A 26558-nucleotide genomic window follows, 5' to 3' on the forward strand; every position below is an offset into this window, starting at 1 on the left:
CAACCAGGAAGCACATCAGTGCAGACTCCTGCTACAGTGCAAAGGAGTCTCCATTATGCACTGCCCTCACTGCCTGCTGGTTTGGGGCTCTCGGCTTTATGGAAATGGCTCATGTGAGCCTCCTAGGCAACAGGTGTTCTCACTACATGATTACCTGCTGGGAAACAGTCATCAAAAAGGAGCCTGGAGGACTGTTCTTTTTTGCCATGAAATTGTCAGTCACTCATGGGGTGACAGATCATCAGTCCTTGCGCCCTGCTAGGATTGCCTAGAGTAGGTCCAAAAAACATACAGGGTCTCGCATAAACATGGTGGCCCTTGGGGAAAACTCACTCTCTGGCACCTTTGGGCTGCCCTTTAAAGGTATGGAGGCCCCAGAGGGATAGTCCCTGCATCAGCTTCCTATGTTATGGCATAGTGACCAGTATAACTGCCACTTAGAGATTGTGTTTCTGAGCAGTTCCTACCAATGCATTGTGGGGCTTAAATTTACTTCCCGTTGTAGACATTGCATACTGTATGAGGAAGTCGTCATACACTGTCCCCATAATGTCTGAGACTTCATTTGTTACATGTGAGCAGGTTGCATCTTGCCTGTTTCTCTCCTCGCTTCCTTGACCCACCTTCTCTCTTAACTCTCATATCCTTGGAGAAACCATAAGGCCAGAGATACAGTCTGGAGATAAGAGTACATACAAGTGCACTGTAACCCTGGGGACTGATGTGTCTGTGATCCCCACTTTCCAGACAGGCACCATGACACCTGCGGCAGTTCCCCACCCCTGCACACATGCTAATAGACCAGATTTCAGGATTTAACAGGAGCTCATAAACAAAACAGTAGCAGAGAAGTTAGCCAAAGAGATCATTAAAGAAATGGAAAATAGGAGTCATGAAGAAAAACTGAAAGAATCGCAGACAGGAGGAACAGCGCAGGCTCATTGAATTGAAAAATGGGATTATATAGAGCATGACACCCAGGAAATGTGTGGGGCCCTGTTCTTTTCCCATCTATCACTCATCTCTCAAATTAATAATGCTGCCAAGTGATTATGGTCATCAGCTTCATTTTACAGATGAGGAAATAGAGGCTTGGAAAGGGAGCATAACTCACCCACGGAGTGTGTAGCAATGCTCAGGCGGCCCTGAGCTGTCTGGGCTTTGTCTGAGAACCAGGAAGGCCTTCTCTTTGGGGTCGGAGTCACATTCTTATCCATAACAAGGTTTTCCCACCAACAAGTGGGCCTGGCCCCAGCCCATTGCACTCAGTGACTGGCGAGCCAGATGCCCCAGCCTGCTCACAGTCTTGAGAATGTGCCTTCTCATGTTTGTCTTTTCTTTCTCCCCACGCTCAGACTCTCATGAAGAGAGATTTTGATGCTGGCCAAAATTCTGTTTGATAGTTTAAAATGTTCTGTCAAAGCACAGATGCTATTTAGTTCTGTAACAGAAAAGTCACTCTCTGGGTATTTCCCCAAAACCATGGAGACCCACCACCTGAACTCTTGGTCCAAAATGAGTTCCTTCCCTGGTGTTTCTCTGTCATTACAAATTGAAGGAGGTGGAGCCTGACTTCTTCTTCCCAAGTGTGGCATAGAAATCAGGGAAAGTGGGTGGAAAGTTCCTGCAGAGGATAGATAGATAGGATAGACGTCTTTGGAACCTAGGGATGTGAATCTGGGAGTGCCATGTACCAAGAGCAGGATTGGGCACTAGATCAGGGCAGTCGAGCATAAAACCCTTGTAGCTTCTAGGGGAAGGGAAAGCAAGCTGGAGCAACAGGCCCAATCCCATAAAGTGGGTTTATCAGACTAAAGGTGAGATCCGACCCTGGGTCTCTCAAACCAACTGCACAGGTGAATCCAGGTTGAATTGCAACCACCAAGTGAGAAGGGAACAAGCACTAGGAAGGCAGGTGCTGCTTAGACCTATCTACCATCCACAGAAGCTGTGTACAGGCTGGGCTATCAGCTCTCAGAGCCATGTCATGGTGATCTCATCTCAACTGACAGTGCCACTCAGTCTTCTGGCCCCCTTTTAGTTATAAAATGCTGTGATTCTAATTTTATTGTCTCTAAAGTGTTCAGCTATTTTGGAATTGAAAAGGCCTTTGTTGAATAATCTATCGTAATCAGAGCCAAAATTGCTGTAGAGTCACAGAGTCATTCAGAGTCACAGAATCTGAGTGACTTAAGAATAATCCACTTGAACCTTTGCATTTTACCATGAGAAAACTGAGGATCAGAGAAGCTAAATGACTTACTTGAGGCTGCACAGTAGTTCATGTCAGAACCAGGAAGAGACTTAGGGTTCCCAACAACTGAGTCAGAGCTTGTTCTGCTGACTTTTTACCGGGCTTCAGCTCTGACCCAGGTAAAAGGCCAATGCGCCAGGAGCACCACAGCAGCAGATTTGTTAATATCCTGTGCCCTGAAGACTGGCTCTTTTAATAGTAGCTAATCTGCCTCCGGTAAATTTTCTATGGTGAGTCACTTGACAACACAGCAACCACAAAGGCCTCTGGAGTCACTGTCACCACTGTGGCTGCAGACAAGTCTTTAGGTGTTAAGTCTCCTCACTGAGTGCTCAGACCCTTTGTGTAATTTTTTCTCCTCTTTCTCCTCCCCATCCTCCTGGTTTTCCTGCTCCCCCCTCCTCTCCCCCACCCTCCCTCCCTCCACACAGCTTTGACTTGGTCACAAACGGTGGTGTCTCCATCATCCTGCGGTTTGAGCGGGCGCCTTTCATCACACAGGAGCACACCCTTTGGCTGCCCTGGGATCGCTTCTTTGTCATGGAAACCATCATCATGCGGCATGAAGAGAATGAGATTCCCAGCTGCGACCTGAGCAACTTCGCCCGCCCCAACCCCGTTGTGTCTCCATCCCCGTTGACGTCTTTTGCCAGCTCCTGTGCAGAGAAAGGCCCCATTGTGCCAGAAATTCAGGTACCCGGCTTTCCTGGCTGCATATCATTTAGGAGATCTCAGAGACTGTACTTCTCTGGAGTCGGGGTCAGACCCTCTCAGCCCATCTTGTTGAATCCAGCTGCCAAACTCCCTGACAGGCATGATGTCAGGACATGCGGGCCACCTTTCCTACACACTGAAAGCACCTGAGCACCTGCAACCTACCTGGCTCTGGCTACAGTAAATACCCTCTCCCTTTCCCCTGTCATCCGGCTCAGTCTGCTTTCCTTTACCAGAGCCTGCAGGGTGTCCCCTCTCTCAGTATTTCTGTTGAGAGTATTTATAATAATAGGTTGAACCACAAGGAATAAGCCACGGGATCCCAAATAGCAAGCATTATAATAAAGATTAAATGAGAAGAATGTGTATGAGGTACTTAGCACGTCTGACACCTAGTAAGTGCTCAATAAATTTCAGCTATTATTATTATTAAGATTACTTAACACACGCTGCCTTCACGCCAATTAAGGATTGCTTTGGCTCAAATCTATACACGCAAGTGTTTTACTTAATTATCATTAAAAGAAAGTAATTGGGAAAAATGCATTTTAATCTGATAGAAATCAAGATGGATTCATGGCTTGACAAAGAACCCCTGAGTTGAATGTCCTCTACCATCCCCAGGCTGGTTTCCAGGGGCAGAAAGAAAGGCCTGAGGAAGGGGAGATGTATCAACCAGAAGTCCAGGAGAAGCCCTGGTCTCCTGGCCTGCCTAATGAGAACTCTGGTGCTGTGCATGTTAATGGATGGCCCTGGTGCTGGCAGAGCAGAGAGTTTATACATTTATGTGTGTATTTCACGCCTGGCTGAGCAAACACATCTCTCTGTGCGTACCCTGTTGAGTGGCTTCCAATGCCGGCCCACAAGAAGGAAATACAACCATTGCAAAAGTCTCATTGCACACACAGGTTGCAAGCTCACTCCTTTTCAGAGATTCAGCACCTGTCTCCTGTCTCAATGACCAGGCTGACCTTTCTATGAAATGGTTGTCAGTGGAGACAGAACTTGCTGGAGAGAACTAATTTGTTACTCAACCCTGGCTCTGCTCCAGCTAGACATTTTTCCCAGGAGCAGGGACTTTGGAACAAATGAGGTTCAAGGTCGCACCCTCTTTACACTGCTCTCTGAGCCAGCTGCCTACAGGGCCAGTTGGGGCACAAACCTTGCTTATTGTCAGACTCACGAAAAACATGAAAACAAACTCCAGGGTTTTGCCAGTTTAGTCATTGGTTAGCCTTTGCAAGTGCTGGCAGGTGCAAAATGTAAAGGGTACACTCAGAAAGGGTGTTGTGTATGAGAGCGTGGGGATAGCTCTGGCTCCTGCCTATGCTTCACCAAGGTGTACTACCTGCTTTGCCTTACAAGCTGTGACTTCGGAAGACTGTCATGGGTTAAGGCCAACCCCTACAATTCCCTGTATCCCGGAGAGCAGGGTTGGGACAAATGTTCCCACCTGTCTATGGGATGGACAGAAAAAGGCCCAGCTTATCTGTGCACACAAGGTAAAATACTCATTGTCCCTTGAATGGACATGCCAGCCTTGATTGATTCAGTGTTCAATGTTTTAATGAGAGAGAGCCCACAAGCTAACAAAAGTCCTCCACTTTGGCCACATACCTGATTATCTGGCATCCACTGACTCTTCTACCTTGGGCTGGGCCCACAGCACCCAGCAGAAAAAGCACTGCCTTCCCCAACACTCCATTCATCTGTCACGGGAGTGTTGTGGGGATCCCATATGTACTGAGACCCCATGCTGCCAATCCAGCCTCTCTGGGGGTGAGCAGAGGCCTCGGCATGGATCCTTGCCAAGCTGTACCTTCAGCTCTCAACTCTGCCTGGTCATTTGTTTGGTCAGCCTCACATAGTCTCCGTGTACTTTCCTGGAAAGTAACACCATTTGAAACAGATCTCATTTTAAGGAAATTTTGAGAAGCTTTCCTTCTTGCTCAAGCAGCTGTCCACATTAGTCTGAGAGGAAGATCTCTCTTCTTAGGATCCCCCACTTTCAGCTCTGCTGACACCCGCTGCACCATTGTCCTACCCAACATTGAGGTGCTGGCCACTTCGTATCCATGACCTTGCTCAGCCCTGTGCTAATCCAGGGAGGAAACTGGGCTGCAGAGCCTCCATGAGTCTTTTAGGATGGCACAGCTTGTGAGAGGCAGCCTGATGCCAGGGGTCTCCTAAGCATTATCTTGTGTGTTTCTCTCAATTATGGGATGCTGTGTTGCCATCCATGTTACAGAGGAGGAGCCAAAGCTCATCGAGGTGTGGTGGCTCATGCAGGGATATGCCACATAAGAGCTGGCCGGCCAGAGACCGGTCTTCAGGTTTCCTTTCTCCTCCCTCAATTTCTTTTCTCCTTTCTCTTCCTTTTTCCCCCCTTTCTCCTCCTGGCTCTTCTCACTTTCCATTCTCCCCTCTTCTCTTTTCTTCCTCCTCCTCCCCTTGCCCACCTTCTTCCACTCTGTTTCATCCTCTGCCTCTTGAACACCAGAATCCATGGGCCATGGCTGTCCTCCTTCCCTTGAGTGATCCAGTGACCATCCCCAACTGTGATCTATCTTGCTTTCTAGGCTCTGCAAGAGGAAATCGCCATCTCTGGTTGCAAGATGAGGCTGAGCTACCTGAGCAGCCGCACCCCAGGCTACAAATCTGTCCTGAGGATCAGCCTCACTCATCCCACCATCCCCTTTAACCTCATGAAGGTCCACCTCATGGTGGCGGTGGAGGGCCGCCTCTTCAGGAAGTGGTTTGCTGCAGCTCCCGACCTGTCCTACTATTTCATGTGGGACAAGACAGACGTCTACAACCAGAAGGTGCTTGGGCTCTCAGAAGCCTTCGGTAAGCCGCCTGCTGCAGAACGCCCCCGCCTCCCCCCAGAGCGACTCTTGTCACCTTCTTGACTATTTTTTCCTCCCTTCTTCTCAGATCAAAAAAAGTCTTAATTGCCCTTTAAGGCCTCTCAGTGACCATCCATGACATTGAAGAATGTATTGAAAGACCTAAATGTGGGAAATCCCACATTAAAAATGGCTACAAAACCCAAACAGCCCTCAAAAAGCACCGTGATGAGCTAAAAGATGCCGTGTGCCACAAAGGCCCAGCCTGTGGGCTTTGCCTGGCCACCCCACAGCCATCCTGCCTCAACCTAACCCTTAAAGAAGGGGAGCCAAGAAACTGGGCTGCTTCCACATTTTGAGGCACAGGAACTAAGATAGTCCCTTCATCGGAAAGGCATTTTGGGCCTCATGACTTTATTCCCAATCAGAGAAGTTGTTTTTCTGTCATTATTATTGCTGTCTGTTTGTCAATATAAAGCAGAAGCTGGTTCTGGCCTTACCTAGCAGCCCCACTGAGAGCTTGGGCTTCCAGGGGCAGGCTATACTTCTTCCAGCTTCTGGGTCAGTGTAGGGTCTCAGAAAGGGCTCAGAGCGGGTCATTAGCAGTCCTAACACTCAGGGCTGATCCTCCAAGCCCTTAGGGAGTAACTTCTCACCTTGAACCATACTCCAGTCTCATTCCCTTTGCCTAGCCAAGGCAGGATAAGGAAACAGAGAAGCCATGTTGTGTTTAGAAAGGAAGAAAGGGAAGGTAGGAAGGAGGGAGGACAGAAGGGAAGGCAGGAGCATGAAGTACATAAGAGACTGTCCCGAGCACCAGCTCTGGGCAAGATGCCCCCCTGTGCATTAGCATCCAGTGAATCCTTACAACCCCTCCCCAGTCAGAAATCCTGTATGAGGAGGCTGAAACCAGAGAAGTGAGGTGACTTCCCAAGGAGCCACAGCTGGTAATGAGCAGAGCTAGATTTATTCCAGGTCTTCACTACAGTTTGCATTCCCACCTGTCCCACAAAGGAACACTGGGAGCAAACATGGCATCTTTCACTCTTCGCAGTCCCGTTTGTAGATCACGCCACATCTATTGTCTTTTCAGGAAAAAAAAAAGGAGGGTCTGCACAGTGAAATTTCAGGCATGGGCTCACTTTTCTGAGGTCACAGGTGAACAGTAGGAGGTACTGTGACTCGGGGTCATAGGGAAGAGGTGACAGGGACATCGCCAGCCTGTTCCCCATTACCATAGTTGGTCAGCCATCTTTATGGTACATACAAGAAACTGTAAGGGGCTGCCCAGTTGTTAATTCCTGTCTTAAACATAAGGTAGGAAATTGTCCACTGGAAAATAGTGCCTATTCAGAAAGACACTTGGAAGAAATAACATTTCTGTCTCTGCTGGTTTCCTTCACAAGGTCACCGACAGGGCCTTTACACACCCAGACTCAAGGAGCCTGCTGTACTTAGCCTTCATCCCAAGTACCTACTGAGGGGCCTGGATTTATGAAACAAAAGTTAAGCCAAAGCATTTGCAAGTTTGGAAAGCTTGAAGCAACTTTTGGCTTCCAAAGTTCCCCAACTGAGCTTATTTTCCATGTATTCATTACAAACAAGTCCAGATTTCTTCCCTATAAAAATTTGGGAAATAGACAAAGATAGAAAAAGTCATGTGATCCCATGAATAAATACAACTACTTATTAATATTGGAATTTGCTTTCTTTATTCTTGTGTATCTTTATTTTGTTGGCACACATAGATTACTGAAGAAGGCCAGTCTTTAAGGGAGCATTACTCCACGAGCGTCCCCATGTCACCACGTGTCTTCACAGGCATAGTTTCCATGGGCTGTGTAATATTCCTGGATTGGACATGCGTAGGTTTGCTCAGTCCCTCACCTCTTTCAGACCTTTAGATTAATTCAAATTTCCAACATTATAAATAATGCTGCAGTGAAGACATTTGTGCATAAAGTATTTTCCTTATTGAAGATAACTTCCCTGGAATTGATTCACCATGGTCCTTTGACAGTATTCAGTACATTTGTTTAACTTTTCCCAGTCGTGTTCAACTGTTCATCAAAAAGGAAAAAAGATTTTGAAAACTTGGCATCACTATGTCAGTATTGGGTCAGTATTTCACATAGTTTTGTTTCCCAGGTTAGAAACATGATCCTTTTTGTCATTGTTGTCTCCTCCTCCTCCCCCCTCCTCCTCTTCTCCCTCCTCCTTATCCTCCTCCTCTTCTTCCTCCTCCTCTCCCTCCTCCTTATCCTCTTCTTCCTCCTCCTCTCCCTCCCCCTCCCCCTCCTCCTCCTCTTCCTCCTTCTCTTCCTCTTCCTCCTCCTCCTCCTCCTCCTCTTCCTCCTCCTCCTTCTGTAAAAGACAAGCAGAGGGCCTTGCCTACAAGTCTAAAGACCAAAGAGGGGACTTTGCTCACCCATGCATTTTGCTCTTTTTGGTCCCTACAGTTTCTGTGGGTTATGAGTACGAATCCTGCCCAGATCTGATCCTATGGGAAAAAAGAACAGCAGTGCTGCAGGGCTATGAAATCGATGCATCCAAGCTTGGAGGATGGAGCCTGGATAAACATCATGCCCTCAACATCCAAAGTGGTGAGTGGAATAATAGAATTCCTTGAGCCAGGCCAGGTTGTCATCTTGCTTCCTATCCCCTGGGCCCTCCAAAGAAAAAAGTACACACTTTGAATTACATGGGTTCCTGTGCAATCAGTTCAACAGAAAGCTCAGTCAACAAATATTGCTTGGGTACCTGCTCTCAGCCTATCACTGTGCTAGGCACCAGGGATACAGAAATAAGAGGCTTCAAAACTTTACATGGTCAGAGACAAATACTCACCAGGTAGTTGCATTGCTGTGCACTGGCCACGCCATCACAGTGGGAGGTGCAGGACACCATGGAAGCACACGAAGAACACAGCACTCAGTGATTCAGGGCATCTCTGGGGAGAAGATCCCTGGCCTGAGTCTCAGAGGTCTGCAAGATAACTCTGGGTCTCAAAAAGATGAACATTCCAGCAGAGGGCACAGTACCTGTGGAAGAGCTGAAGCCTCCAAGAAGAGTACTTGGAGAGAAGAAGGTCCACTGTGATTTGAGCAGAGAATGAGTTGAAGGAAAGAGTAGCCAAAGCCAAAGCTGGGGGCTGAGCAGCTGGAGCCCAGGGTAGATTAGGACTTTGGACTTCATCCAGAGGCAAATGTCAAGCCTCTGAGAGGTTTCAAGCAGGCAAGTGCCATGATCACATCTGCACTTCCAATAATAACTCAATCCGACTCTTTCAGGGTAGGACAACTAAACATGGTAACCATGTCACGTACCTTCTGCTGAAAAGTACAGTGCATGCCTGTCAAAACCACAGCATGTTTTAAGGAGAAGTTGACAAACTAATTATAAAATTTATAATGAAATGAAGGTTTATAAATAACTAAGGCAATCTTTAAAATAAGAACACAGAAAATGAGTTTACAGGTATTAAGTTAAACTAGAAAACTGTAACATCTAAAACTGTGTGGTGTTGGCACAGAAACAGGTAAATGGAGCCCACAGAGCTGAGGCAGGAATTCATTAGCTGATCTGTGAGTGGTGATTAAAATTAGCCTTGGCCACATGTGTCAGAAAAGCCAAAATAGGGCTCAGTGGTAGAGGTCTCACCTAGCATATGTGAGGCACTGGGTTCAATCCTCAGCACCACATAAAAATAAAAAATAAAGAAAAGCCAAAATAGGACTGGAGTTGTGGCTCAGAGGTAGAGCACTCGCCTAGCATATGTGAGGCACTGAGTTCGATCCTCACCTTTCTAGTTCACCTTTCAGGAAAGGATTTCCTGAAACCTAAAAAAGCACCAACTTTAAAGTGGAAAAGAAATTCATTAGATGACATCAAAAATTGAAGCAATCCATTTGATAGCTTTGGCAAAGCTAACAAGTGGCAGCTTGAGAGAAGATTCGTGTGACCCATAAAAGCCAAAACCCTCTCAGGCTGCAGGCTGGAAGGCAAGAGGTAGCCAGTTTGGAAGCTGTGACAATAAGCAGGTGGGGGAAGAATGATCTGGAATGAAAACAACATAAGTTGGGAGGAAGCTTCCCAGTCACTGAGGTCAATCTCCCCATTGGGCTGCAGGGCAGTTAAAGTGTGGAGACTGTGCAAGATCTGTGATCAGCCCGGTAGGAGCAGAACCAGGCACAACTCCAGTCTCCTGGGAGCACCTCATTCATCTCTATAAATATGTGCCAGTGTCTACTCCATGTCAGGCTTTGTGCTTGGCCCTGGGGCTACAGAAGGGAAAAAAAGACATACTGTCCACACTTGAAATGGTACTGATAGAAAGGGAGAAAGACACCTAGCAATTAGAATCCACACTGTCACAGAGGTGTGATCAGGGCGCAGGAGCCATGTGCAGCCCATTTGCGAGTCAGGGTAGCTGAACAATCAGGAGCTGAACTCTAGGGCTCGTCCACTTCTCATCTGTGTGGCCCTGAGTGAGCTGCCTGCTCTATTCCCTCTGTTACAATAGTGATCTTATCAGTGCCTTCATACGGGTTATGATGACAATTAAGTCAGTGAAACAGTGTGGCCTGCTCAGTCCTTCTGGGTTTCACTGTGGGTGAGGCACAGCCTTGAGAGGTGAGTTGGGAAGTGGTTGACAGAGACTGGGGACCTTGCAAAATCAGGTGACTGTGGCTGACCATAGGAAGAAGGACCCACCTCCTGCTCCCAGATGATTCTGTTCTTCTCTTCTTGTCCCAGGAATCCTGCACAAAGGGAATGGGGAAAACCAGTTTGTGTCTCAGCAGCCACCAGTCATTGGCAGCATCATGGGCAATGGGCGCCGGAGAAGCATCTCCTGCCCCAGCTGCAATGGCCTTGCAGATGGCAACAAGCTCCTGGCCCCCGTGGCCCTCACCTGTGGCTCTGATGGAAGCCTCTATGTGGGTGACTTCAACTACATCCGTAGGATCTTCCCCTCTGGAAATGTCACCAACATCCTGGAGCTGAGGTATGTAAAGCGGTGCCTTCTCTAAGTTCCTGATAACATCCCCTTGCCATCCTAGGGTCCAGCTACATTATCCACTGATCCAGAGAACTGGGACAGACAGTGCCATCCATGTCTGTCAGAATCTGACTTTTCACTCTCCAGATCAACCAGGTGCTGCCTCCCTCGGTGCACTGTGAAGACAAACCACCCTGGGAACAGGGAGATGTCCTTGGCATCCAGGTGACATGGAAGGCTGCTGGCAGACTTCTGGGTGCCATTGAACCTTTTTGCTCCCTAGTAATAAACTGATTAAAATTAGTCACACAAGTCACTTTTATAAAATCAAGGGATGGATGGCATATGCCATGAGGCCCCTATGGCCATGTGCCCAAGTTTGACCCTATTTACTTAGCACTCATCAGAGTTCGCAGCAGTTCCCTTTGATTGACCGGTACTGAGACAAGGCCCCACAGGCCTGACCCAGGCAGGGCCTTTCTGCTCCTCAGGTGCTGCAGAACCAGCTGGGCCACCCTTTTCCCCTCCTTCCATGAGGGCTGGTGCACAGCACAGCTACAGCTCAGGGAGGCCTCCGTGTTTTGCATTGTTTCTCTGTTTCCTGAGCCAGATCTCTTTAGAACCAAAGCACTGTGGGCTCTGGGGCTATGGAGAAGCTGTGCTTTAGAAACAGAGGAGTCCCACCCACCCTACAGGAGAAATGACACCAAGTTCCTTCACAACTATTTTAGGGAATAGGACCCATCTGTCTCCTGGGCAGGGGTCTACATGAGCAGGACAGACCCTTGAACTTGAAAGCCTTTCTCCAATGCAGGCAGGGGAAAGTTGGGCTCCTACTGTTTGCCACATGTAACTGTTCTGTGAGGTTTTTATTATTATTACCCTTTAATAAGTGGGAAAGAGGAGGCCCAGGGAATTTAAAGTGCCTATCCAAGGTCCAGCTTCTAGAATGGCAGACCCAAATCCAGAAGGCCATTAGCCAGTTCTGCCTCACCAAAGAATTGTCATCCAACCCAATGAGGACTACTTTGTCTTAATGCCTTATAAATATTCTCTGCTTGAAAGAATCTCATTCTACAGCACAACTGTGAGATGGAGGGCAAAGCTTGCTGGCTCCCTGACAGCCTCCTGGCACTAAGAGAAGTGTTAGCATCTGCCCCCACACACAGAGACAAAAGATGGAAGCTCATATGTGCAGGCCCATAGGAAATCATACATCAGGCTGATGAGAAGTAGGCCTCCAATGGAGTATTCTCTGCCTTTCTTCTATTATGAGGTTGACTGGCATAGATATCTGTCAAGACAGAAGAAATTCTGAATGTATTGATTTACTCAGCTACATATATGTACTATAATGGAGAGAGCCAAGGACCAGGGGGTTGCCTCACCTTGGCAGAGAAGCTGTACGACTTTGGACCAAACACTTAACCTCGTTGGGCCTCCACTTTTATATATTTTAAATAAGTGATATCATCTTCCTGCCTCCTTCCCACCACTGTTGTGAGGATCATGTGAGACAGTGAGTAAGTAGGGTAGGGAGGAGTAAATGTAGTTTGGAAAGAAAACTAAGTTAATCATTATATCATCGTCTTGATATATTTTCCTCCAATCATTTCCCCCAGGCCTGTTTCTCTATGCCATGCCCTCCCTTCTAAATATAGCATATCTCCAATTCTGTTTCCTATTGTGAGTAGGTTTCCCACATTTTGATAACTCTTTGTAGGGAAGTGAGGATGTAGAGACAGAGCAGCGAGCCTGTGTATCACTGGGAATGCGTCTATACGGGGAAGGGAAGTGACTGTTCCAGTCTGTGTCTTAGCTCGTTAAGGCAGCGGAATGTGTCATGCTAGTCCTCTTTCCGGAGTCAGCAGTGGGGGTGAGGTGGAACCGTGCCTCCTCTGTGAAATGTAGCTGCTTGTAAGTGAACTCACTGACAAGTAATATCCAATATAAAATATATCAGTGTCATAGCTGCTAAGTCTTTATTTATTACAGTATTGTACAGTAGCATTGCTGTCAAGTTTTCAGGCCGCTAATAATGCTTCTAACCCTGCTGCTAACACCTCATTCTTTCTTCTATTCCCTGCTCTCCTGTCTTCTGTCAGAAATAAAGATTTCAGACATAGGTAAGCCAACCAGTGGAGAATTCCCTGTCTCTCCCCTGCCTTGTTGCATGTTGTATGGTAAGCTACACATGTCAATTTCAGATGGCTCAATGGCAAAGGAATCCTGGGTGATTGGAACGGATTGGGGATAATCAGTGGCAATAAGAGGAAGTCATTAATAATGGTGGCGGTGGGTGGCAAGAGCCTGAACTCTTTGAATCCATGGCAAAGTGAGGTGGTTATCCTATAGTCTGAGGACATGACAGATAGAAGCAACAGGAGAAAGAATTTAAACCATGACATGGTAATTTGAATGCCATAGTCTGCTTAATTCTCAGCATAAATGAGGATATCACTCAGACTGTGCCAAGTGACTGATGGTCATGATGGAAAATTCTGAAAACACATTGATCAGGTGAGGAATCTGAAATTTACACTTCTATGGACATTCCAGGTACCATGGCTTTTGGATCATCCCTGTGATCAATCCACTGATATCATCTAGCAAAGATTGAGCAGGCCACAGGGAATGTATTCAGAGGACAATCCCCAGATAGGAACTTTGTCACAGAATAGGCTTGTCATAGACTCAGAGTGGCAGTACAGTCAGCAGGAGTGAGTCTAGCCAGACACAAAGCAAAGTGATACCTGTCATTGTGGCCTTAGTCTACCCCCTAACAGAGTTCCCTGCCCTGCACACATTAGGGTGACTTGAAAACTAACCACAAGCAGATAGAGCTCTGGTTCAGACAGCCACAGAGGTGGTGCTGAACTAACCACATGTAGTTTAGTTCAACATGGTGCATGGGTGGTGCTAAGTTGGGATAAAAGGAAGTCTTTGAGATGATGAACAGAGCCAGACAGACCCTAGTTCAATAATTGGATCCATTTCTATATAAGTAGATATTTTATATAATAATTGTATGTATTCTTTTAAAATAATAATAATTAACATGAATAGAGCTTTCACTGTATAGCTGAAAGAGTAGCATTTTGTCCCCAAACCATCTGTGAGGTGGATCTCTGTGAGTACATCCAATGTACAGAGGAGAAAACTGAAGCTCCCCAACTGGGTGGTCTCGAAAGAATTACCTCATTTCTTGAAGTTCTCATTTCTAAATTGAGGTTATTAAAATCTCCCTCAAAGGGTTGGTGTAAGAGTCACAAAGGATGGGGGTTGGGGGCATAGCTCAGTTGGTAGAGTGCTTGCCTTGCATGCATAAGGCCCTAGGTTCAATCCCCAGCACCACACACACATACACATACACACACACACACACACACACACACACAAAGAGTCACAAGGGATGTTTACAAAGTATAGAACATTTTCAGGCATAAAGAGGTACTCAAAAAATGGTCATCATAGCAGTAATGATGATAACAATAACAAGATACATACATAGTTAGTATTACTAATATATTATAACTTATAATTAAATGATGATATTATGATGATACAATGATATCATATTATATGGTGATGATTGTGATGCCTCCATGTTTCCCAAAAAGGAATTGAGTCCTCTTACACCCAAAGACACATATCTTAAAATTAAACAGGAAGTGGGAACCAAAGTCAAAAAGAAGAAACACGTCTGATTGTACCTCAGAGTAGACTTGATTTCATGGCAGCAGAGCAAATAAGTAGGAAAACATAGAACTACGTTCAGGATTTGCATTATCAGAAACAGAAAATATGTTCACATCTCAGAGGAGAAATGTTTTTCTTCACACTGAAATCTGAGCTATTCCATGAGATTTGTATGGAGGATACTGAATTACACATTGCTCTCAACTTCAGTTTTGCAGAACAAAAGTACATTTCCCATAAAGATCCTGGATTAAAACATAGCATTTCACACTGAAGCATCAGTCCATGGTGGTAGCTGGCTGGAGAACAACTGAGACACAGGTGACAAGCTAGGAAATTGGGGGCCATATGGCCTTGGGCTGATCACCCAGCCTTTCTGATTTCCAGTCTCATCCTCTATAAATTCAAAGAGCAGTGGTTGGAGTCTCTCTTGTTTATGATCTTCAGTGACCTTTTGATATTTCCATTGTATGATTTCAAAACTGGGTTCTTTCCCTCTCCCAATTCATTGTTTTCTCAGGTGCTAAAAACTATTTCTAAAGTGAGCCAAAGTGGAAGGGAAAGGGAACCACTTTGTGTGTTCCAGTTTTCCAAAGTCTATCAGGAAACAAAACCCGGTTTCAATAGTGATACGTGAAGATTGGCAAATCCCTTCTGCTCTCCAGACCTCAGTGTACCCCTCAGTAAATATTGAGATAGATTAAATTCTAGAATTTTGTCCTCTAGAAATTTGTCCTCCAGTAGCTGCCTCAGCTGCTCTCAGTAATAGCATTTGGCTGCACAGGGGTGACATCAGCTAGGCAAAGAGTATGCACTCCCCAGGACAGGCTTATCTCTGCCTTTGGCTGTTTGGCTTCAGGCTCGGCATATCCAGGACAAAGACCCATAATCCTTTGGGCATCTTCCTCTTTGGACCCCTTTAGGGAACAAGAATCCTTGCCTCTTTTCAGATTTCTTCCCTAGGTCCCTGAGGAATGCTCAAAGCCTCTTGTTAGAAATACACTTGAACTCAAGTCTCCCTTAAACCTAGCTGCATGTATTAACTCAACAGAACCTTTAAGTGCCCAGAAATAGGTTGTGCAGGACAATATTGCATCTCCATACTTAGCTTTTCCATTATGCACCAACATAGGTATTCTGGAGGCTTTGCCAAGGTCACCAGCTTTGCCATTCATTGAGCATTTCTCTCTCTTTCTCTTTTTTTAATGTATCTGGAACTATGCACAGAAATTTACATCCTTCATGCAATTTATATCCTCAGAATCATCCTTTGAAGTTTATATTTTCTCAGATGAAAAAACTGAGGCTCAAAGTAGCAACCTGCTTTGCCCAAGGTCACTTCATCAAGTGGGTAGTGGAACTGTATTTATCTGTGTGGCTTTAATACTCAAGCCCTTCCCACTAGTTCTAAGAACCAGTGCAACAGGTCCTGCCAACTTGCCACCTGATATGGTTGAAGGGCGCTCCTGTATATGATGCAGACCTCACTCTGAGACACAAAGAGAATTCTCACTTATAAGCTGGGAATAGATTACTTTTTGTCACAAAACACTCCTGAGTTCTTACCTCCTGCTAGGAACTTTCCTGCAGCTTCCAGAAAGATGGTAGAGTAAGATCTGACTTCAGCTCATTAACTTCAAGAGTGGTACCCTAAAGACCTCTACGTTTTTAGGTCACTTCCAGAGGGGCCAAGGTTATGTTTGAGGAACTAGGAAAGAATGCGTGTCCTTAGAGACTCCTGCAGCAAACTTTGGAAGTAGGTCTATGATATGATTCTGTGCCAACCTTGCTCAGGATACTGGGAATCAGAATGGATCATACATGGTCCCTGTCCAGGAAATGCTCTCTGTCCACAGAACCAGGCCATCTTCCATCACGTGCCCTGAAACCATTTGTGGTTTATGGAATGTTCCAAGGCCTTGCTACTCAAAATTACAGGCAACCAACACCAGTATGCTTTGAGAACTGATCAGAAATGCAGACTCTCAAGTTCTACACCCCAGAATCACTAAACTACAATCCACATTGTAGTAAAATCTCCAAGAAATTCATATGCACATTGAAGTTTAAAAAGCACTTCTCAAAAGCCACGGTTCCCAAGTCTGCCTGTGCCTTGTGGTCACCTGGAAAGATCTCAAAGGTAGATGGCCAGGCCCTTTAGTCACTATAGGCAAGGCTTTTTTTTTTAAGCTGTATTTAGAACCATCAATCTAAGATCATCAGCAGTGAGTGTTTCCTACATACCCTTAAGCCAGGGAGGCAGATATTCATTCATTCATTCTCTCGTGAACTCAGCAGAACTTTCCAGAGCATTCACTCCACATCAGCCAAATTAGAAGCACAGGGAACTTAAAGTCAATCTCTGCCCAGAAAGAGTTCAAGATTTTACTGAGAAGGCAGACAACTGAGCCGAAGTGCCTTAAGGCACTACAGATAACTAAAAGTGTAATCTGCTGAGGCTCTGGAGACACAGAGGAATGGCCCCTTCAGGAGTGGGAAGAAGTGGGGGTCCAGGAATGGTATTTCAGATGAGGTGGTGCGAGGGCTGAGTCTCTGGTTATGGGCGAGAATGAGGTGAATGAGGGCTGTGGAGCTTTGTAGTCCCTGGGCAGCAGTGTGAGGAAGCAGAAAGAACACAGACTTCAGAGTCAAGCAGAGCTGGATTGAAATGCCCTTAGCAGTTTGTGGTCCTGGTCAAGTCACTGCACCTCTTCTAACCTCAGTTTTCTGAAATAAGGAAAAAAAAAAAAAAAGTACCTACCTTTCACAATAATTGTGAGAAAATGAGGTCATGCAGGTCAAGTGGTAGCACAGTGTCTGAGACAGAGTCAGCATCCATTGGTGGTGTCAGGTACATTGGTATCCTTGGGTATCATGTCTGTGGCTCTGTCCTGCCGCCTGGTGGAAGTCCAGGTGGGCATCACAGACACAGGGACAAAGTCCAGGTGGGCATCATGGACACAGGGGTTGCTCCCTGTGCTAGGTAGCATGAGGAAGAAATGACTCTGAGAAGTTCAAAGAGCACAACAAGCTGGAAAGGACTATTAATAATTTCACTTAATCCCCTGACAAACCTGGGAGCAAAATGGAGCAGGGACTTCATCATTTGACATCTGAGGGACCTACAACTTGACCTAGTTGGGGGACTTGCCCCAATTAAAACCTATTCTTTCTAAGTTCCCAACTAATGTTCTTTCCCCCATGCTTAACTAACCACCAAACCACAAAAGAGGTGGCCACAGCTCTTACAGACTCTGAGATAATCCTGCCAGTGCCATCATCTTCTGGAAGTCACCCACATGAGAAATCTACACAAGTGACATTTCTCTGGGGCAGTGAGACACGAGCTGGAAACACGAGCTGGAAACTCAAGGGGCTAATCTAAGTGGACAGGGCCCCCACCAGATTCCCCTGGGGTCCATCTTCTGCCAAGGTAGATAGCACCAGTTTATCCCGAGTGATGCACAAAGAAATGAAACAATCAGCCCGACTCCGAGCTGACAACAGGCATGCTGGAAGATCAGGCTGCTCCGGCATTGCAGGGCAGGATCTAAGGTCACTGCACTTTATTTAGCCAGAATCAGTGTCATCGGGGAAGATTAAATCTGTGCTCCAGTATAGAGTAAGTCACGGGAGACATTTCAAGATAAATAGGACACCTGTGCTGTTACCACTGCCCCCAAATGAGAAGTAAAGGAAAAGTTAAGTAATTTGAATGCAAATACTACCTAAATAAGTGAAAGTGGAGATACCATCCATTAAATCAAGCAGCAGCTGTGATGAGCTAGAAGGCACCAAGCTGAACATTGGAAATACAGAAATGAACAAAATCTAGTCTCTAATGTAAGTACTAATGGCTGGGTCTGGGAGAGGACCCACAAATAAATAGCCATGACTATTACATTAAGTGTTGTGTAATCTAGATGCAGACCAGCATGGATCTCAGTGCACAGAGAAAAAAGGTTGGGGAAAGATTGCAAGAAAAGGTACCATCTGAGCTGACACCTGAAGAATGAGTAGAAAAGAGAAGGGGACAGAGCAGGAACAACAGGGACAAAGAGGCCTGAGGCTTGTGGGGTGTAGGGCATGTGTGAGGGAGAGCAGGGAGATGGAGCAGCCCAGCAGGAAGGGCCTGGGGTGCTTCTGGACTTCCTCTGTGAGACAGAAGGATCCTGGAAGGGAAAATGTGGAAATAACATGTTGGTATTTGGGCTAGATCAGGAGGCACAGCCTGGCTACAGGCAGAGAAACCTGGCCCTGGTTTCAGAAGGAGGTGATAGGACAGCTGGGTTAGGGATTCAGAGGAAGGATCATTGGAGAAAGTCATGTCATGTTAGACAAATTCAGGGAGAATAGCCCTGGATCTGGATGCCTGGCTCTGTTAGAAGTAGCCAGTCCCCAAGGACACAACCCAAAGTAAGGGATATTTATGATGAGCAGTCAGGTCCAGCTAAGACCCTCATTGACCTACACCCCAAAATATTACTGTGCCCCAATCATTATATGTAATTCAAAAACTCCATTCTGTAAAATAAAATTTTGTTTTTCGAAAGGACCTAAAACCTACATGCTTATAAATGTACCATAGCCCTTATTCGACCTTTCTGATTCCCTCACTGCATCTTGAAGGGTGTGCAGTGGCCCCTCTCAGTATGTGCACTGAACATGGCCAAAGCCAGGCCATCCCATCTGAACAGAGAAAGATTCTTTTTAATCAGAAAATGCTCCAGAGACTGAGAAGAGGACACCAATATTGAGATGCAGTTTGAGGGCTGGGAGAATGACCAGGAATTGTAAATTAGCTTCCCAGGAGTAGAGAGTTCAAACTTTATTGTGCCCTAGACTTGAAAGTTGGTTATCAGTACCATGGAATAACAAAATTCAGGCTTTACAGGTGCTACCTATCTGGTAGTCATCTCTAATGCAAAAACAGACATAATCACTAGTAATTAAAATAACAATTATGATTCTGAGCACCTCCTGGGTGCTCAATACTTAACAATGCAAATGCAAACGACATGGCATTTGTGATTTCAGGTAATTTTCCCAACACACCAGCAAGGTGGCTATAGCATTCCCATTGAACAGTTGAAGCAAACAAGGCTCAGCGGGCCAGGCAACCTGCCCAAGCTTCAGAAACTGGACATCATAAAGCTAGACTTAAAACCCAGACTGATTTGATATCAAAGCCCGTGCATTTCCCCACCCTGTGGCTAGCGCGGTGCCTGGTCTCAAGGCTTCTACACAGTCTTTTCTTTCCTTTGTGACCTGAGCCTAGTCTTTGTGACTGATTTCTAGAAACATGCCCTCATTAGTGCTGCTCCTGTTCTGTTTCTTTTTCCTTGAGTTTTGCTGCAGATTTACAAACTAATCCTGCAACTCATTTGTATGTGGCTACAGGAGGGAGACTGCAGGGCTCCTGAGACAGGAGACAGTGTGGACGCCAACCAGGAGTCAGGTCCACCAGGGTCTCCCCTGTTCTTCCCAAGATGAGAGTGAGAACTGCTGTAAAAAATCCTATGGAGAAGGGCTACATCTTTGAACTCTTGGATTGTTTTTTAAAGTCACGGACCTTCGTGTTTCTAGTTTGACTTAACAGGCCACCTCTGGCAAGCCTCACTGATAGCCTTTTTAAGAAAATACGTATCAGCACCTGATACAGGCACTTATCAGCAAGAGGTTTCTGCATTAGTATCTGGGTGGGATGGATAGTTAGGCCAACCCCTGAGATTGAAAAATTGAGGAACCATCCCCCAAAGTAGAGACATCATTCCCCCAAGACTATTTTTTGGCTTGGATTCAAAAAGGCCAGGGACACATCTCAAGCTACCTGACAGAGAAGAAAATGCTCACCACTGGCCGTGTCTTTGTTTTGCAGTCACAGCCCAGCGCATAAATACTACCTGACCACAGACCCCATGAGTGGGGCCGTCTTCCTTTCTGACACCAACAGCCGGCGGGTCTTCAAGATCAAGTCCACCATGGTGGTGAAGGACCTTGTCAAAAACTCCGAGGTGGTGGCAGGGACTGGGGACCAGTGCCTCCCCTTTGATGACTCTCGCTGTGGGGACGGAGGGAAGGCTACAGAAGCCACACTCACCAATCCCAGGGGTAAGGCCTTGCATTGGAATCACTCTCAGTGATGTTTATTGGGGCACTACCATTTCCAGGAGACCTACATGTTTATCATTGCAAAAAATTCTTGGAAAATACCAATAAATATACAGAGGAAAGTTAGGATTGTGATAATTCTACCTACCAGAAATATTCCCAGTTAATATTCCTTATCTGTTCTTTTCGCCTTTATTCTAAATGTTTGTATGTATATAATATTCACCAAAATCAAGTAAACAAGATGAGGTCACATTAAACAAACTGTTTTTGTATCCTGCTTTTTCTCCCTAAATGATATAGTAGGAGCTCTTTTCATGTCATTAAAGAGTCTTATGTGTCCTCGTTTTTAATGGCCATATAGTATTCCTCCAAGTGGATGTCCCATCATGTATTTATCATGCTATTGGATACACATGCTCTCTCATGTTATTGTTACCAAAAGCACTAGTGTGTCATCTTGGCATATGTTCATGAGCTATGGGACGATTAACTGTAGGTTTCAGTTTGGAATCCTTCCAAAAGCTAAACTTCTAAATGCTCAGTTTCAGTATTTGTCATTCACTTATTGAACAAGTATGTACGAGTGTATAGAGCTCTGAGGTTGCATAGATAAGTTCTTTGTAACAGAATAAATAAGACTTGGCTGTGAAGCACTCTGATGTGGGAGAGAGCGAGAAGTGTTCCCTGAGATGGAGGAAGAACTGTGCATGGGGGATCAGAGCTGGGAGAGAGCTTGGACCCTGGGAGTCTTTTTAGAAGGGAAGCCATCATCATTCAGACGTCCTGCAGTGGAGGTTTGTCTGTGGTGCCAGCCCCAGGGCCAGTGACTCTGTGTCTCAGCTGCAGGGTCCTCATCAATAGAGTAGGGGTAACGATACCATCTGTGTAGACTTCCTAGGAATGGTCTAAGGGTCAAAATCAATGTATTTCACATGGTATCCTGTAAAAACATTGTGAATGATTTATTAGAAGGCCGGGGTTCAAAGCAAAGCAGTAAACTCATGAAATCATGCATTCAAATCTAGGCTTTGTCATCTAGTAGCTGTGTGACTTTGGGCAAGTTGTCTAATCTCTCTGAACCTCATTTTCCTCATTTATGTAATGAGGATATACTACAGTTATAGTACAGATTAAATATCATCAGAAATATAAATGCTCAGCACAGCAGCATCGGGCACATAGTAAACATTGCATAAATGGTGACTCCTATAACTATTGTTATATTGTATTACAATGCATTATGTCACCTCCCATGGTATACCCTCATAGCATATTATCTCTACCGCATGGCTAGAGTGCTCAGGTGGTAACTGTGGGGTAAATATTGTGTCATCAATGGTTAATTTCCCTCTTAATTATGATTTGCTGTATGAACAAGCAGTGAGGAGGGGAGTGAGCACCGACCTTGCTCTTGGGGACCCTGCCTTACGGTTCCTCTCTGCTACTCACTGACTCTGGGACCTCCTCTTCTGGACCTCAGTTTTCCCGATAGTCCATGAGAGGTTAGCCTAATGATCCATCAGCCTCTCTCTGCTACGACACTCTGCTCTCTGAGAATTCAAAGTTTGTTCTTGAGATTTCTGTTCCGCGCAGGCGTCCCTCAGCGGCCCTGCACACTCGCATTCCCTCCCCCTCACACAGATGGAGTGGCAGCGCAATTGCCCAAAAGCCTGCAATTAACCTAGATAAAAATGACAGAGAGTGCCACAATATGCAGACACTTTGCAGTAGGGAGGAGAAAAGATGTCCATCTATTTAGCACAACAAAAAGAGGGGGAAATGAAGTCATTAATCAGGGGACAGATCACTTCGATTAGCCTGTGCAGCCAACTTTGTAAACAAGAAACCCAATTGTTCATGAAGCGCTCATCAGTCCTGGCAGATGGAAGAGAAAGACAGGACAGAGCCAGGAAGACAAGAAAACTCCTGTCTTGGTACTTACAGAATGAAATTAATTTGCATTCTAGGCAGGACCCTCGGGAAAGGCTCCCATCCTCGAGGCCGCCTGGTCCTCTGTGTGAAACCCTCTCCTGCTGCCCAGCCTCAGGGGGCATGGAAGCCACACCAGTGCTCCAGGGGCCCTTCCTCAGAGCTGGGCCATCCCAGCCCATCTGCTGGCCCAGGAAGAGACACAGGGCCCCAGAGCAAGTGCCACAGAACCTACAGAGTGCTGGGTGTTTCTCATAATCCTGATAGCCACTAATAATTATTGATGGCTAACTATTGCAAGTCAGATGTTGGTATCCTCATTTTATAAATGAGAAACCAAGACTTAGAAGGGATGGAGTTTGCTGAGGTTAACACAGTTGGGAAGTCTCACATCGCAAGCGTCTCCACCTTAGCCAACCTCGTCTGACCCTTTTTCCCCCCCGCCTGCCTCTAAGAAAATCAAGCAGAAGTGACAAGTTCTCCTCAGGCATGTCATTTTCTGGGCTTCCCCTTCTAGACCAGGCCCCTCTCAGGGGCAAATCTTGCCCATCATCCCTAAGCATCAATGGTGTGGTAGAGGAATGTCTGACAGGCCATTCTGGGCCTGGGGTGAGAATCAGAATCACCCACGATCAAATTTAAAGTGTGCATTGGTCACAGGCACAATCACCCCCTGAACTAGTATTTCCAAGAGGGAGGTCAAAAGGGTGTGTGTTGAAAATGTTCCAGGTGATTCTGATGCACAGCACTAGCTAAAAAATGCTGAGTGCGTATCATGACCACCAAGGTGTTTGCCAAGATCAGAGAGGTGCTCAGGTACACTTGAGATCTGGAGCAGGTCCCCCAAGGGATTCTCACACACATTCAAAAAAGATATACAGACTTACAACAATACCTTGGTTTGACAGATGAGGAAACAAGTGCAGGGATGTCCAGTGGCTTGCCCAAGATCACACCGGCTGGGCCAGGGAGAAAGTCAACCAAGTGTCAATCTAGGGATGGAACAGATGATATTGAGTAATCCTGGCTCCTCTCTTCGATGTGCTATCCTTAGACATTAAATTTAACAATATTCTCTATGCAAACCCATAGAATTCTTTTCAGACTATGCTTTTGCAGTGACAGATGTTTCAGTCAGCTTTTTCGCTGCTGTGATAAAGGACCTGATCAGTACAATTGTAGAGGAGAAAAGGCTTATTCAAGGGCCCACAGTTTTAGAGGTCTCCATCCACAGATAGCAGCCTCCGTTCCTGGAGGCTCAAGATGAGGCAGAACATCATGGCAAAGTGTGTAGCAGAAGAAAGCAGCTCACCTGGTAATCAGGAAGCAGAGAGAGACCCCACTTGCCAGATACAAATATATACCCCAAACCATGCCCCCAGTGAGCCACTTCCTCCAGATACACCCAACCTGCCTCTAGTTACCACTCAGTTAATCCCAACAGGTATCGATTCACTGATTAGGTTAAGGCTATAACCCAGTCATTTCTCCTCCAAACCTTGCGTTGTCTCACATGTGAACTTTTAGGGGACACCTCACATCCAAACCATAACAACCAATGAAATTAAAATAATAAGGATAGAAAAACTTAAAGAACTATCTTAAAAGAAAAGAAAATTTATTACCAAAAAAGTAAAATAAAATACAAAAAAAGTGTATTTTATTATTACATTTGCAGGACTTGAGAAGTCAGTTAATTTAAATAATGCACAGTGTACTGAAAAATATCCCCTTACCACTACCTCTAGTGCTTCAAAACCCCTAGAAGTTATGAGTCCAGTTTTTGTGGGTGACTGAGGTGATAAATAAAAATCTCTGGAGGCAGCAAAGCAGGACTAGAGCCCAAGAGGACCTGAGAACCTGGGTTCCATTCCATTTTCAAACAAAGCACACAGTTTCTGCACCTCCATCTGTTTGTCTTTAGAAGAGAACCCGAGGGCTGTGGGCATGGCTCTAGTATGCACAAGGCCCTGGGTTCCATCTCCAGTACCACACAAAAGGGAGGGGGCTGAGTGTCGTAGGAGCATCTGAGGAGACCAGGCTGCCGAGGTGCTTTCTGTGTCCTTTTAGCTCTGATGCTGAATTCCTGTTTTGGCTTCTCCATCCAGGCATTACAGTGGACAAGTTTGGGCTGATTTACTTTGTGGATGGCACCATGATCAGACGCATTGATCAGAATGGGATCATATCCACCCTGCTGGGCTCCAATGACCTCACATCAGCTCGGCCCCTCAGCTGTGATTCTGTCATGGATATTTCTCAGGTGAGAAGATCTTGTCTGCTAGAACCCTGGGCCCCTGAGCTCATCCTCTCATCCACCACCCAGCCACCCAGCCACTCTGCTGGCCCTTCATCTTTGCACCAGACAAGCCTTTAAAGGATGCCCACTTGGTACAGGCCTTTGATAAGCACCAAGGATGCAGAGATGACACTGACCCTGCCCCACTCACCTCCCAGAGGCTGTGGGAGGTCATCAAGAGGGGTAACAAGTGTGTGGGCATGGCAGAGGTTCTGGGAAATCTGCCCAAGGCCAGCAGAGTAGGATGGATAGAGCTTTAAACAGTGTTAATTTAAATCCACAGCCTCCTGAACTTCCTCTTTTGTAACACATACAGGTACTTGCATATTATCTATTCTTTTTCTAGTTCATAAACTGCATGAATCAGGAATTCTGTCTTTACTTAATCAGGTGGCTAGTACACATTGAAGAACAGCCCATATGTGTTGATTGATTGATTGAGTGATTGAATCCTGGCTTTGCCACTCACTAGCTCAGTAACTTTGGGCAGGTTTTTGAAGTCTTCTGAGCCCTATTTTTCATCCGAGAAATGGAAATCACTGCCATGGGCCTGGCAGAATTGCCTCGAGAACACATACAACAATGCCCGTGAACTTCCTAGTGCTGCTCAACACTTCAGAGGTGAAATAAACTGAATTTCTAAGGTCCGCTTATACAGGAGGTAACATTTACTCCAGGTTTTAAAGACTGAATAGGGGTTTTTCTGGGTAGCAAAAAAAGAAAAGGAGACATTTCACAGAAAGGGGACAGGATGCACAAAGGCACAAAGATGTTAATGAGACTGATATGTTCAAAAACATTGGGAAATTGAACGCTAGAGCTCAAGCTGCTTGGAAGGAAGAGGTAGGGGTTGAAATAGGAAGCATGGTCTGGGGCCAATAGGAAAGGACCTTGCCACTTCAGGCCAGAGAGTTTGGACCTTGGCAGGTGGGCACCAGTATCCCAGGATAGACTCAATAGAGACACATGTGACTAGCAATCCAGCATGACCTTAGGATAGCCTACAGTGACTTGGCAAGTGACCCTTTATTGCTAGGTCCTCGGGCTGGGTTTGGCCTGTGCCATCTTGCCAACGTTACCAGAATCTAGGAGGTACCAGAAATTGGGAGGCTGACTGTGGCGCTTGCTCCCAGCCCCACTCGTCATGCCCGCCTGTTCCTGACACATGTGGCTTCCCCAGGGCCCCATGGCTGCTGCTGGCGGTCCCAGCACTGTGCCACGTGCCAGTCGGATGCTAGTGCGGTTCCCTCTGCGCCAACTACTGTGATTGCTGCGCTCCAGAATGGAATCTGTTCTCTGCCACTCGTCTTTGCAATTTGGCAGGCTTCCCCTCGCTGGCTCGAGAGTTTCCCTCTCCAGTCTGTGAGCGAGCTGGAATCACCCACCAGGAAGCAGCCACGGCCTAAGGATGTGCATACAAGTATTTTCAATTCTCAAAACGGGCCCTCAACCAGCCAGCGTAGGGTGCTGAACATTTTCAATCCACACATTGGAAAACTGTTTAACTTTAGATAGAGATACTGCCAAGCAGTCAGAGCAAAGGCTTGGAAGACAACTGGCATATATTGGATGGGGGAAAAAATGAAAACCCACACTTAGATTCTGAAATCCTAGACTAAAAATTTCTTTATTGCTGGCCCTTACTACCTTTGTCTGAATCTAAGCATGGATTTTTTTTTTTTTTAACAAAACTCCAGAGCAGGC

At 46.0% G+C, this 26558-nt stretch overlaps 1 protein-coding gene across 7 annotated transcripts in view; it reads left to right on the top strand.

Annotated features, from left to right (window-relative positions):
- Tenm4 (teneurin transmembrane protein 4) overlaps positions 1–26558 on the top strand; it is a 768485-nt gene that overhangs the window by 701967 nt on the left and 39960 nt on the right. For all 7 annotated transcript variants that reach the window (XM_076846576.2, XM_077108835.1, XM_076846577.2 and 4 more), the window contains 6 exons: positions 2686–2947; positions 5548–5815; positions 8274–8417; positions 10570–10819; positions 20391–20623; positions 24664–24818. In XM_076846576.2, coding sequence (XP_076702691.1) covers positions 2686–2947; positions 5548–5815; positions 8274–8417; positions 10570–10819; positions 20391–20623; positions 24664–24818 — 1312 coding nt within the window. The remainder of the gene's footprint in view (positions 1–2685; positions 2948–5547; positions 5816–8273; positions 8418–10569; positions 10820–20390; positions 20624–24663; positions 24819–26558) is intronic.

The sequence above is a fragment of the Callospermophilus lateralis genome, chromosome 2 (genome assembly GCF_048772815.1).
Source record: "Callospermophilus lateralis isolate mCalLat2 chromosome 2, mCalLat2.hap1, whole genome shotgun sequence".
Lineage (NCBI taxonomy): Eukaryota > Metazoa > Chordata > Mammalia > Rodentia > Sciuridae > Callospermophilus > Callospermophilus lateralis.